The sequence below is a fragment of the Oreochromis aureus genome, linkage group 12 (assembly GCF_013358895.1).
Source record: "Oreochromis aureus strain Israel breed Guangdong linkage group 12, ZZ_aureus, whole genome shotgun sequence".
In the NCBI taxonomy this organism is placed as follows: domain Eukaryota; kingdom Metazoa; phylum Chordata; class Actinopteri; order Cichliformes; family Cichlidae; genus Oreochromis; species Oreochromis aureus.
Window position 1 is genome coordinate 30,024,143 of NC_052953.1, and position 14,110 is coordinate 30,038,252.

The 14,110-nt window shown below is 40.0% G+C and overlaps 1 protein-coding gene across 1 annotated transcript; it reads right to left on the reverse strand.

Annotated features, from left to right (window-relative positions):
* Window positions 1-18: 18 nt before the first annotated feature.
* dgcr8 (DGCR8 microprocessor complex subunit) lies at window positions 19-12,872 on the reverse strand. The gene is made up of 14 exons (XM_039620454.1): window positions 12,739-12,872; window positions 11,453-12,419; window positions 10,457-10,619; window positions 9,459-9,601; window positions 7,877-8,216; window positions 7,568-7,765; window positions 7,352-7,453; window positions 6,940-7,038; window positions 6,267-6,349; window positions 5,649-5,749; window positions 5,215-5,321; window positions 4,875-5,002; window positions 2,430-2,543; window positions 19-2,242 (listed from the first exon to the last, which is right to left on the reverse strand). The coding sequence occupies exons 2-14, from the start codon at window positions 12,137-12,139 to the stop codon at window positions 2,159-2,161; spliced, it is 2,349 nt and encodes a 782-aa protein (XP_039476388.1). The 5' UTR covers window positions 12,140-12,419; window positions 12,739-12,872; the 3' UTR covers window positions 19-2,158.
* Between the last annotated feature and the right edge of the window lie 1,238 nt (window positions 12,873-14,110).

Here is a 14,110-nt window from a genome sequence, read left to right on the forward strand (position 1 = left end):
AAACAAAAGCTCTTGTAGTTATTAGTCAAGACATTTTTATTTTGCATAACAAATATCACCAAAGTCATGGAGCTCAGGTTGCAATACATACTTCATAATCTAGGCAGCAACACTTCAAACAAGTCATTGGTACAACTTAACAGCAACACATGAAAGCAGTATCCCCCACTCCCCCCGACACTGATGGGCTTTGCATGAAAACACATACACAAAGGAAAAGCACATTCGTAAAGTGATCTGTACTATCACAGGAGCCTTGTGTAAACCGATGTGTCCTCTTGTAGAAAAACCACCGGCCAAATACTTGATAGTGCACAGCAGATTCCATTTTGTTCCAGCAAGTGACGGGTCTATGCATTTTTCGGTTAGAGATCCATCCATTCTCTTCAGTTCACAGCAACATTGAGTTTTCTATAAAATGCATAAGACTATAAGCTTTGGTATACACAGTTTCATCAGCTTGTTGGACTGAATGACTTTATCGCTGTTGTTCACAATCAGTGCCAACTAAATTTTACAAGGCTGCCTTGAAAAAAAAATTATATTTGTGGCAAACGTACACAAAATACACAGTCCATTCAGGTGAATCCTACCAATCTGGACAAGTTGTAGGCATATTTTCTTGAGACGTTTCTTGGCCGTCTTTAACTGAAAACTATCTAAACAAATGCTTTATCAAGTAAATAGAGATTGGTCTTTCCACTTCCTGCTGAAGGGTGTTTTAGGTCCAATGTACAATATATACTCTTGAGCCCTTCATGAAATGGATTAACTAAGGCAACATGTAACCAACATGACTTTGTTTTTTTTTAAATAAGAACATAAATGAAAAGGAACTGAAATGTGCTTTGTGGTTAGCAACTGTGCATGGCATTAGCATATGAATAAAAATCCAAGTAGGAACTAAAAGCATAAGTGAAATGATCCCCAACATATTACAGTACTGTGTCCCTGTGCTTGGGGTTAACTGCAGTGTCACCATGTAGCAGGAAGCTCTTATAGAACCTGACCTTCACCAGCTTAGGCCTAATGTCAGATATTGTATGGGCACATGTGCGTGCCCTTTTATACTTATTTAGAAGACGTAGCTTGGTATCATTCAGAGATGGTGTCACAGTTTTTTTCCAAACAGAGAACCAGCTCCACAGCTGAGTTAGTAGTCGGTGAAATTCATTACTTAAAATTAAATGAAGGAGTCCCTTTTTAATACAGTCGAATTTAACAAATGTGTATGCATTTTTATTAAGAATATCGACTGACATCACTGGAGTTTCATATTCCATAAAACAATCTGTATTGGTATCAGCGATGAAGACATCAGTTGGCCTCTAGCTTATGTCTTTCACTGAAACAAATGAAAAAGGCAAGACCCTCCACAAAGAAGAAGTCAGCCCAAATATTCCAATAGGAATTATTCCAGGAAGAAAAGCAACAGTCAATAAAAACATCTGACAGGACACGAGTGTGTAACAACAGTGAGCACTTCACACCGCATGTTGCCAACGTGCAAACCAAAGACAGCATCTATCAATTCTGGGGACAAACAAGACCGCACACAGCTGTATTCATCACTCACCACATCCATAACACCTACCATTAAAATACCAAATAAAAGAGGAACTCTGCTTCTCAATTAAATGAACAGTATAAATACAAGTATTAGTAGTCCCTTTCAAATACTTTTAGCACAGAGAAAACTATCAGCTGCTGGTACTATGCGATCATGACTGGTGAAAACAAGACTTCAAAAATAAAACCAGTGTGTGCAGTGGCTTTCTCCACTTTAAGAGGCATGCAATTCTGTTTTCATGTGGTTCATCTTATCAAGTAATGGTCACTTTTCTGCACACTGGGGGCAGGGGAGGGGGATTTCTCCTACTGCTGTAATAAGGATGCATCTAGAGAGGTAGACGATATTCGCTCTACAGTCTGTTCAGTCCTACACTTACCTCTACCAGCTTAACCAATGAAAACACAAGTGAAGGAAGCAAGCAGTAATATCAGCCCGGTCAATCTTTTACTATATTGCCATTTAGATCTCAGTGATGCATAATTAAGTGGTGGAAGGTGGGGGGGGGGTGTGTGTGTGTGTGTGTGATGTCTGAGATGTCTGACAGTGACTGGTTTTCAGTGCTGTGGTTCATCAGTGATTTGAGATTTAGACGTCGACAGTGCAGAGGGGTTCACTCCCCGGCTGGGCAGATTCCATTATGGTCATCTTGGGTTTCTTCCTTGTTTCCTCCTGGTAGAGAAAAATAAGTAAGCACAAGAAAGACAACAAAAACAATTATTCTCAAGTATAAGATTTTGGGTAGTGTACATGCAGTCTGGTCAACCAACAACTAGAAGTTACACTCATTTGGTTTTTTTTTATAAAAAAGGAAGACAGTAATATTTAGAACTAAAATCCCATTAAGAACCATTCTTACCCTCTGTGCAGCCAGTTTAATCATCTCTTCTTGCAGTTTGTTCAAGATATGAAGGTTTGGCTTGTTCTTTTTGGCATACTGCTGGAGCTCGATCACGCTCTTGTCGGAGCTCTCCTGAGAAGTAAAATAATTTTGTAATGACATAGTACAGGACACATGACACTTCATGATAACACACTATCCAGCTGATCAACACATGGCAGTACCATTCCAACATGTGCAGAAAATTGGTTCAATTCTACATCCCAGTCACTGGTTTAAAACCCAAAATCAATGACGTGGCAGCCCATCCGTTGTTGACCAATACTCTAGGAGCAGTGCTTCTCATGACTTGTGGATGGCTGGATGGACAAACGCTTTGTCATCACATAAGCTCATTTATTATAGTAGCAGTGACTCTGGGTGGATGACTGGGATAAACATAGCATCCAGCTTTATTTAGCTGGACACTTCAAATGTTCCAGCACTGACCCACTCACATCGTTTGTACTGTCATAAACACCCAGTTACCATATTAATTAATTTATAAAAAGCAGCATCTTCTTGTTCTTCATCCTGTTTTCAGACCCGAACTAAACTGTGGTTTGAAACAGATGAAAAATTGACTGCTACTTGCTCCAATTCTATAGAGCATCCATTGTTTATCAGTATACTTTAACAGGTGCACTCTGTATTGGTCACATACAATGGCTTGCAAAAGTATTCGGCCCCCTTGAACTTTCCCACATTTTGTCACATTACAGCCACAAACATGAATCAATTTTATTGGAATTCCACGTGAAAGACCAATACAAAGTGGTGTACACTTGAGAAGTGGAACGAAAATCATACATGATTCCAAACATTTTTTTACAAATAAATAACTGAAAAGTGGGGTGTGCGTAATTATTCAGCCCCCTTTGGTCTGAGTGCAGTCAGTTGCCCATAGACATTGCCTGATGAGTGCTAATGACTAAATAGAGTGCACCTGTGTGTAATCTAATGTCAGTACAAATACAGCTGCTCTGTGACGGCCTCAGAGGTTGTCTAAGAGAATATTGGGAGCAACAACACCATGAAGTCCAAAGAACACACCAGACAGGTCAGGGATAAAGTTATTGAGAAATTTAAAGCAGGCTTAGGCTACAAAAAGATTTCCCAAGCCTTGAACATCCCACGGAGCACTGTTCAAGCCATCATTCAGAAATGGAAGGAGTATGGCACAACTGTAAACCTACCAAGACAAGGCCGTCCACCTAAACTCACAGGCCGAACAAGGAGAGCGCTGATCAGAAATGCAGCCAAGAGGCCCATGGTGACTCTGGACGAGCTGCAGAGATCTACAGCTCAGGTGGGGAATCTGTCCATAGGACAACTATTAGTCGCGCACTGCACAAAGTTGGCCTGTATGGAAGAGTGGCAAGAAGAAAGCCATTGTTAACAGAAAACCATAAGAAGTCCCATTTGCAGTTTGCCACAAGCCATGTGGGGACACAGCAAACATGTGGAAGAAGGTGCTCTGGTCAGATGAGACCAAATGGAACTTTTGGCCAAAATGCAAAACGCTATGTGTGGCGGAAAACTAACACTGCACATCACTCTGAACACACCATCCCCACTGTCACATATGGTGGTGGCAGCATCGTGCTCTGGGGGTGCTTCTCTTCAGCAGGGACAGGGAAGCTGGTCAGAGTTGATGGGAAGATGGATGGAGCCAAATACAGGGCAATCTTGGAAGAAAACCTCTTGGAGTCTGCAAACGACTTGAGACTTGGGCGGAGGTTCACCTTCCAGCAGGACAACGACCCTAAACATAAAGCCAGGGCAACAATGGAATGGTTTAAAACAAAACATATCCATGTGCTAGAATGGCCCAGTCAAAGTCCAGATCTAAATCCAATCGAGAATCTGTGGCAAGATCTGAAAACTGCTGTTCACAAACGCTGTCCATCTAATCTGACTGAGCTGGAGCTGTTTTGCAAAGAAGAATGGGCAAGGATTTCAGTCTGTAGATGTGCAAAGCTGGTAGAGACATACCCTAAAAGACTGGCAGCTGGAATTGCAGCAAAAGGTGGTTCTACAAAGTATTGACTCAGGGGGCTGAATAATTACGCACACACCACTTTACAGTTATTAATTTGTAAAAATAAATAACTGTGTACACCACTTTGTATTGGTCTTTCACGTGGAATTCCAATAAAATTGATTCATGTTTGTGGCTGTAATGTGACAAAATGTGGAAAAGTTCAAGGGGGCCGAATACTTTTGCAAGCCATTGTAACTAAAAACTATGATGCACAATGCTGAGTTAAAGCTAGAGAATGACGAAAAGGACATTGGTATTTTTTGGGATCCTGTGGAAAACAATACTTAAAATCCCACATGAACTATATTAGGGACCAAAACATTTTCTTCATCTTCAATAGTGCTTTCTCCTAAGACTTTACAGCAGCTGTCAGTCCTTACCTTCTTGACCATCTTATTGCTCTCTCTGCCGTACATGCGCAGCAGTGAGCCCCAGTTCTTGACGTGAGGATGTAGCATCTGCAAGATCTTCTGAGATGCTAGCTGTTTGCCAACCCTCTTGTTCTTGCCTAGTTACAAAGATGACAAATATAAACAACCTGTCACTAAAACTCACATATTAGCAAAACAGGTCTGCAAAAAAAACATTAAAATTCAAGGAAAATAATCGTAATAATATGGACTTCACGTAAAAAGCAATTCTAACAGCTGCTTTGAACTTATTTATAACACCCAGCTATGCTCTTGCCACATAAAAATACAAGAATTAGGGTCTACTTACACCAGCCACGCACAGTATGTTTCCCACATGTCATCACATATTCACTCTTCTGGTTCTTCCCTGGGATCACCTCAAATTTAATGCTAGTGTCCCCCATCCCGTGGTTTCTGCAGTAAGGAACAAACATTTGCTTTCACGTGGATATTTAAGCAGCCAACCAGAAGAAAGATGGTGAGGAGGGACTAACAGCTCGTTTCAGATAGAGGGTGAAATCAAAGACTGCAAAAAGGCCCAGTAAAAGATCGTAAGGATCATTTTGAAAAGTTAATCATGCAGAGCTGCTCTAATAACAATATGGACGTAGTCGTACGAGTATAAATCCCATAACAGGTGATATAAAAAGGCATGAGAGAGAGAGACAGCAGAAAAAAGGACACACACCACTTTAACAATAACACTTTAACAATAGTAATAAATACTCAAATCAACTTTACCTTTTAAGGCACTCATGAAGAATCTGATATGGCGATAGTAGTCCTGCTTTGTTGGTCAGCTCATAAACTCTTGAGTCTTCTATACTGATATGATTAAAATACTGCAGGAGAGAATACACTGAATGTCACCACTGCTGTGTCATCTTTAACTCTAAAAAGATGTGTTTTACATGTGAAGGAAGTATTATATGAAAATCTTGGCTTCAAGGCCGGATATTGCTGACATTCACCATTGAAGGAATGGATGTTTAAATGTTTTTAATGCTATTTATGTCACCATCTGCTACTGAGTGTGTTGGTTTTTCGATTGTCTGGATCTATATAGTTACAAACTACATCTATACATGTGTTTGTTTTTTCTCTCTTTTGTCACACCTGCGTAAAGGAAAAGTACTTGAAGTGATGGCAGACATCTAAACTAATACTATGCTCCCCTGTACTTATATCAGTCTTAAAACTAAGGAAGCCGTCAAATAATGTACATTTTATTATATGCATAACTTTAATAAACACTTAAATTGAAAAGGAATTGCCTTCAGAATTAGGATTTAGCGTTGCTTCAAGAGTAAGAAAAAAAAAAAAAAAAAAAAAGAATACACAGAAAAAACTAAAAAGTACCTCCAGTTCATCGCCTTCAATGGGTTTCTCCTCCGAGGTCTGCTTCACAAAGTCAGGTATGAGGATTTCCAGTGTTGCTCGAGCTGCAAAGACCCAGTGAGATTTTACAGCATGTGAATGTGCAAATATTTACCACATGTAATACAGCATACTGACAGTTGTTATCGCACTCCATTGTGGGAAGGTGCAACAAAGAAAGACTGTTCTTGTAACCCCTTGACTTTTCAACAGACTTATCTCTCACAAAGCAGATACATGTAAGCTATTGAGTGACAATCAAGTCTAAAGCACCTTTTCTATCAAGTACCTACTCGAATCAACTCGCCACGTTTTCCATTAGGTCATATTACCTGGTACCATGTACTTTTTTAGTACCGACTTGGCAGAGATTCCAAGAAATCTGAGCAGGTACTCTCACACTAGGTGGTACTCATTTGTAATGGAAAACCAGTCAATTGGAGTCAAGTTGTGGCTACTTGATCCGTGTAATGGAAAAGGGGCTTAACATGATGTTGTTGTTTTTTTTAATGTCCTTATGTTGATTATTTAAAAATGTATACCAATTCCAAAGGACAACCTCTAATACAACACCAGTATTTTTTATATTTAGCTGTGACCAATATCATCAATATATCAATATGATCAAATGTCTAATATTGTAAAGACGAATTACCAGCTTTATTCTTGGCAAGTTTTTTACTGCTTGCAGTCCCTGTGCCATACGTGACACCATCTATAATGACTGACGCTCCAAAGGGTTCACTTGGGTTCTCTGTGGAAACAATGGGAAATTAAGGTCAACATCAAAAACGTAAAAAAAAACAAAACAAAAACACTTTTACTAGTTTATGCACAACAAATTCTGATAGAAGATGAGTGGAAGAAGCGGGGTGTACTATGAGATAATATATCAGGCTTTCACACTGGTTACCCAGAGTTTTTGCTCCAGATTCAACACCAGGTTACAGCGAACGGTAAAAAGAAAGCTACTGACATAGCTCGCTAACCTACTAATCTTGCTTCATAGTACACCCTTGTAAATTATTGTATTACCTTTGGACACTTAAAAAAGAAGAAAAACTTACCACAATCAAAAAAGTTGTAAACAGGTCGAACCTTGAGGATACGCTGCATATATTCATGTAAGATGCAAACTTCAGACTTTCCATTAGGATTTATAACAAATTCTGTGGAAACAAACAATTCATTGCCTCAACAAACAAAAACTTCACCAGGATATGTTTAATATCTAGTCCCGAACTGTATGAAATGCACACAGTATGAATCAAAGGTACTGTCACCTTTCTTAGTTGGAGCATCCTGGACTGACAGTGTGATGAGCTTCTGGTTGGCAGGCAGGATAGGTCTTTCTGACTCTGCCTGTTTCCTCTTCATGTCTCTGTTGAACTGTCTTCGCTCAGCCCAGGTGCGAAACTTCTTGACAGTGACTTGTTCAAAGTCAAAGCATTTCTCCAAGTACAAGCGAAATTCTTCAAGTTCTGCAAGGAAGATTCAAGAAATCAGATGATTATTTTTACTTCAGCAAAAAACAAGCAAGCAAAGAGAAAATAACCTTTCAAAAGTCACTGCTAGTGTGGGAAGCTGTTTACCTATGGACTCATCCTTGCACACCTCCACTTTGGCCTTGACCTGCCCTAAGGCTCCTTGTGCGGAGTCACAGGGTAGAGACTCTTTATTTTGGATGCTGTTGTCAGTGGTACCTTCTCCATCCTGACCTTCACCAAGGAGACTGGAGGGTGGCATGGCATCCTGGTCCTCAGCCGTAGCATCTGATGTGCCTGCTTGCTCTCCACCATTGGCCTCCTCAGCAGGCTTGACAACAGACTCCTCTGCATCAGGCACCACTTCCCCATTCAGCTCCCTTTCCTCCTGTTCCTTCATTTTCTTGTAGTGTAGGCAGGGGATGCTGCTTACAGGTGGGTCATGTTTCTGTTTGAACAATACGTTAACAGTGCTGTAAGTTTGACACTGACTTAATTAGGGCTGTTCGATATCACAATATATATCAGATGACGACATGAAAACGTCTATCGTTTCATATTACGCTATTGTTTGTTTCGTGGTGTCGCAAAAATAAACTGTTTACAGCAATATTTTTTCATCGTTTTGTTGGTCACTGTATAATTTCCTGAAGTTCTCTCTTTCTCTTATATTTAATAAAGCCACACTACAGACGGACAAGCGACTGTTTTTATGCGTTGTCGTTAGCAACAACGACGGTAAAACCATCGCGTGGCTCCGCCGTCCGCATGTTTATTTTCCACATAAACCTTTCACAATAAAGCTGAAGATCCTGTTGAGAATTTTCAAAATAAACTGAATCAAGTAAAATAGAATGCAGAGTGTTTACGCATGAGAAGCTAAAAAGAGCCGTCAGGTGCTAAAAAAAAAAAAAAGAAGAAGCTTAGAACAGGCTTTTCCCCACAGCACGCCGTGTAATAAATACTCAAAGAAAATTCACTCGACTCCAGGTATACAACGCCCAGCTGAAAACACTTCAGGCAAGTCGAGTTGCCCGAGATTCACAGAATTTACAGAAAATGTAAAATTTTTGTGATTATATATCGTTGACGATAAATGCCTTATGTCAGGATATGAGATTTTGGTCATATCGCACAGCCCTAGACTTAATTTTAAAATTAACTGGAAAGCGTCCATAGGCTTTGAACAAATAAAGTAAAATCTCTCAAAGTGATGTTTACCCAGCTGTAAAATGTTTAAGATGTAGCTCATCCAGTGCCAATACGTTTTGGGGGGAAAACAGAGTGTCGTTATAGTCTTATTTAGGCAAAAATATTTGAGCCTTTGTTTTCTCAAACACTGTGTCAGTATTGGCAGGGTTTCCAGTTTTCATTTCATAAAAAGGGCCAACCCCTTTATATCAGTAATTTCACACTAACTTGAAAAACAAAAATAACAGCACATCAAATGGTTGTTACTTTTGCACTATGTGAATTAACTCAGATTTAACAGGAATAAACAGGCGAGAAACAGTACAGAGTTTAGGCTTCTGGCAGCAGACTACTTTAGTCCAAACTGACAGCATAAGCAAAATCCGTCACTAATCTGTTTAGAGAGTTGACAGAGGCAGACGTTTAATCTACGCAAAGCTAAATTTTATTCCACTAATTTCATTAACAGAAACAGATGTAAAACTTATGCCATTCTTACCCTAATGCTTCCAGTGCCAAGGAAGTACGGTCTGGACCAAGTGACCACTCTGGTCTCTCTGTGCAGGTAGACTGGAATGCCTGAATTATGGAATGTCATTATCCATCCATCAGGGAGAGGCTCGGTGGGAGGACGTCCCCGACCTAGTACACAAGAAAATGTAAATATAAGTACTGCATATTACACTTTGTGGTATACCTCATTACTAATACTAAACATTGACATTTCTAGACATTTAAGACAAATTAGAAGCTGCTTTTTTATTTTTCTGGAAATATGTTGACGCTCTACTCTTAGCAGTAATCATTACACTTCAGGTCACCCTGTTGTAAATAAGCACCGTGCTAAAAATCTATGGGAGTTTGCCCCCCATGAAAAAGACATCGCTTTTTAATTTTGAGAGTGAATTATGTTCAGCTCATGGGTATAGGGTCAAGACTGAGAGACTATTTGCTATTCATTACATCAATTCTCAAAACCAAAACTATCAGGAACAGGCCTAAATGTTTCTTAGCTGGGAGAGTGAAGTGAAGTCTATTCATTACTTTACATCAGAATGCGACCAATGCATTTAAAGTTTCCTAAAAGAAAAAGTGTGACAGTGTTCTGAAGTTGAAAAAATGATTTCTGAAGGAACTTTTAGGAATTTGGAATATTTCTGCTTTGTCTTTTAGGATTTCAAACCAGACTGGTTTAGTAGGTCATTCTGTGTAATGCAATAACAACACTCTGGATTCATCAAAAACAGCAATGACCATGTGCTGTTAGACTGTGTTAACCTTTCAGAGGACTTCTTAGTTGTCTAATCTATTTATAGAGAGCACATTTACCAACCAGTGTCTCAAAGGACAGCAGGTTATTTCCAACTCACACACAAAAATATGAAATGAAGCAAAAAACAAAAAACAAACAAAAGTAACTAATAGGCAAAATATGTGGCACATGCACGACAGAGTATTTGCAGTATATTTCAGACCATAGACCCCTCCCCAACTCACTCTTCAGGACAGTCTTAATTTTGGTCATCATGGGTTGAACTCCTCCTTCACCATCTGACTGATGATCACTGTCCCCACCATATTTATCCTCTGCCGGGCGCATCTTCTTTGGGACTGGCATTCCCTCCTCCAACAGAGCGTCAACATCATTGTCAAATTCCTCCTAGAAGAGTGAAGGGTTAAGGCCAGCAGATGATGATTGTTGGGCAGTTCTAGAGAGTACTGAATTCTTTATAGTCTTTTCTCAGACATTGTGTGTGTGTGTGTGTGTGTGTGTGTGTGTGTAATTCTGTAGAAATATAGAAAGAAAAAAAAACAAAAAAACAAAACAACACATCACAGCTGGAAAATGGGGCATAAAAGCAATTCTGAGTTTACAAAGAGAGGATATGCCCCTCTGTTAACTAGCCAGGTGGTTTTTAAAAAACCCCTCAAACAAACAGAAAAAAACCCCCTTGAAAACAGGAAAAGGGCAAGCATTTTAAAAATTGACCAAAGCTCCACAGTTGTGATTTTACTGGCCAATATTCCCTCAACAGATACCAGCTGGTTCGACCCCAACCACAGTGAGCTTAAAGCCTCTCAAAATGGACTCTCTAATGATCTTACCAGAATTCATCCGTCTAACATTACTAGTTAGACGGGCTACTAGAAAATCATATGAAGATTTCTTTTGGGTCAAATGCAAACTCCGCAATTGAAGGTAAAAATTAAAACACTGACCTCTTCCAGCTTCATACTTCACATTTTCAGTGATTTAAAACAAAACAAAAAACATTGGTTATCAAACATTTACTTAACATTTGGTCCTGGTTTTATAAATAAAAGATTGAGAACAGTGATGAAATATGACATTAAGAAGTGTACTGTACTTGCAGTGACTGTAGTGTTTGTGGTCTGCATTAGTCCTGCATTATTATGTATTTGGAAAGAAGGACAAACTCAGTGCGAAGTTGTCATTAAAAGGAGATACTGTAAATAAAAGTCCAGTCATACCTCATAAGAGTAAGCCGTGACTTCGTCATATGCCTGTTCCTGCTGAACTATGACGTCAGACTTAAAGCCTCCATGCTCTCCATCGTCAGGCTCCAGGAAGTTCTCGTAGAGGTCATCCAACTCATCCAGGACAGCAAACTCCACCTTATTTTCTAGATCTACCTCTGCGTCCTCTGACTTTCTGCCTGCAGCATTTGCTGCTCCACCAGTCACTTCAGCTACCTCCTGCTCACTAGCCATGTCATGCAGCTCACCATTGAGACTTTCTAAGCCATCCTCACTCCCTGCCTCCTGCCTCTCACCTGTATATAAAACCTTTCTCTCTTTGCTATTACTGCTTTCAGTGAAGCTCACACTGATCTTAACATCTCTAAGCAGCTTGAGATCTGGCAGAAACTTGGTGACCGGGGGAGCATGGCGGGCTGTTCTGGGGCACGGTGGGGCGGGACTGGCCTCATCTGAGAGATGACTACAGAAAGTCAGTGAGCCCCTGCTGAGGGGCTGCTGTGTCTTGGTTTCCCCGTCCCCTGGGGTGTATGTGTATCCATCACCACCAGAGCTAACGTCCATTACCTCTGCGTCACTGGACGTTTGCAGGGGAGGTGGTGGAGGTGCTCTGCCCTCATCTAGGCCAAAATCATCAGGTGGCTCCAAGGGGAGAGGGGGTAGAACATCGTCTATCTCCATTTCCTTATAAATATATAGCTAACTTAAATAGACTGAAATTTTAATTTTAAATTCTTTACTTAGTAAGATGCTATTTTCTTATCTAAACACAGAATGCATGCAGAAGCACATCCCTGTATAGGCCACGTACCAGAGGTGAATATGCTAAGCTGACTACATTGTTCTTTTCATTAATGTAGACAGCTTTCAGAATCACTGTCTCAATTATTGGAAATCACAATGCATTCAGCTTAATATGGGATCTAGGCACTGATCATCCTCCACTGCGATCTTGTGGAAGCTAGAAAAAAGGGACCAGTGAGAATAATGTCAGAAAACACAACTTTATTACTATTACAATACGATATTTAACGTAAAAATAGCTTCCACAAATAGACGTCTTTTGGCTTTGAATTTGAATACGTTGTATGCAAACTATACATTTGAATAAAATGGAGAACAACCACTCTTTAGCGCATCTGTTCAGCCCGAAGCTTCACAGTGGGCCCCTGCTAAGGTTAGCATCAATGCTAATGAGCTGAGCTACAGCTCACCGAGCAAACCCGCAAAGGTCAGCAACCCATAAAACAGCCAGATATTTGGGATACAGGCGTACTCACTGATAAATATGACACGGGTATCTCCTCTTGGGCAACTATCTACCTTTCTAAATTAACATAATTCTCGTCGCGCCGCCATCTTGAAGAAAATCCTACCCGCGGCTCCCAAACTCATGCCCCGCCTTCCTCTACCGGCTTTTTCAGAACCGGATGTTCACATGGCCAATCACTGCATCCTTCAACTATGTCAACCGCCATTATTCGGCCAATCAACACGACAGCGTCACACCTCGTGGCCTATCAGCAACATGGCAATCACCCAATACCAACGCCTGTATGCTTCGAGTTTTTCCCTAAAGCAGGGGACACAGTCCAAATTCTAGTGAATTCTAGTCCAAATTCGAATGAAACCAACAGTAATTGTAACAACTTCTCCAGCACTCTCATTCCTTTCAGTGGAAATAAATATATTTGGAAAACCTTTACATTTAAGCATCACCCACCTAAAACAAATGATGGGCAGCCTAGCATATCCTGAGAAAAGTAAAGTTCAGTATTTCTCAGTAAATATGAATTACAAGAGCTATAAAGGAACATGTAATATTTTTGGAAGTTACAAATATAACGAAAATATTTGTAACGTTTTTTAATCAAGGTCTTTTCATTGAAAGAAATCATTATATAATCACAACAATAATTTAAACATAAAAGCAGAACAGCATACTGCTTATGAACTGAAACCCCACCCTCCCGTCTGCCGAATAAAGGGGGGGGGGTCAAATTAGGCAGTGTGATGAAAAATGGACATTTATAGACATTTCCACAAATTGTACAGAGGCAGCTATCCATCTTTCCATTTGTCAATTAATGTCAGAGATGGTTGCCATCTGGCAGAAACTTATCTTTTCCACTTTAAAATACTGCATAACTTCTATGATCCAGTGTGAACATGAAAGGGGTGAGGAGTCTTTCCAATGCAACAGCACAAGTCTCCTGGCTAACAGAGTATAAAAGGCTATCGTTTTCAACTTTATTTGTGTTCAGATGCCTACCCTGTGGGACGGTACCAAATAGTCCAACAAAGTGACATGGATCAAATGGCTCTCCTAAAACTTTAGAAAGAGTAGAGAAGACTACTTGCCAAAACTGATGACGCACTGAACATACCCAGAACATATGTAGAGGGATGGCTGAAACCTGCTGACATTTATCACAGGTAGGACCCAGATCTGGACAATTTAGTCATTGACCAGTGTAGTCCATGTACAATTTTATTTTTCCAACCGTCGCTTTATTTAATTTGTACATAGCACTGTACACAGCCACTAAGCATAACAAAACAAGTAGCTAAACTTACATAAACTACAAGCTACACATACTACCTTCATACATATAACACCACAAAAGGGAAAAAACAAACAAACAAACAAAA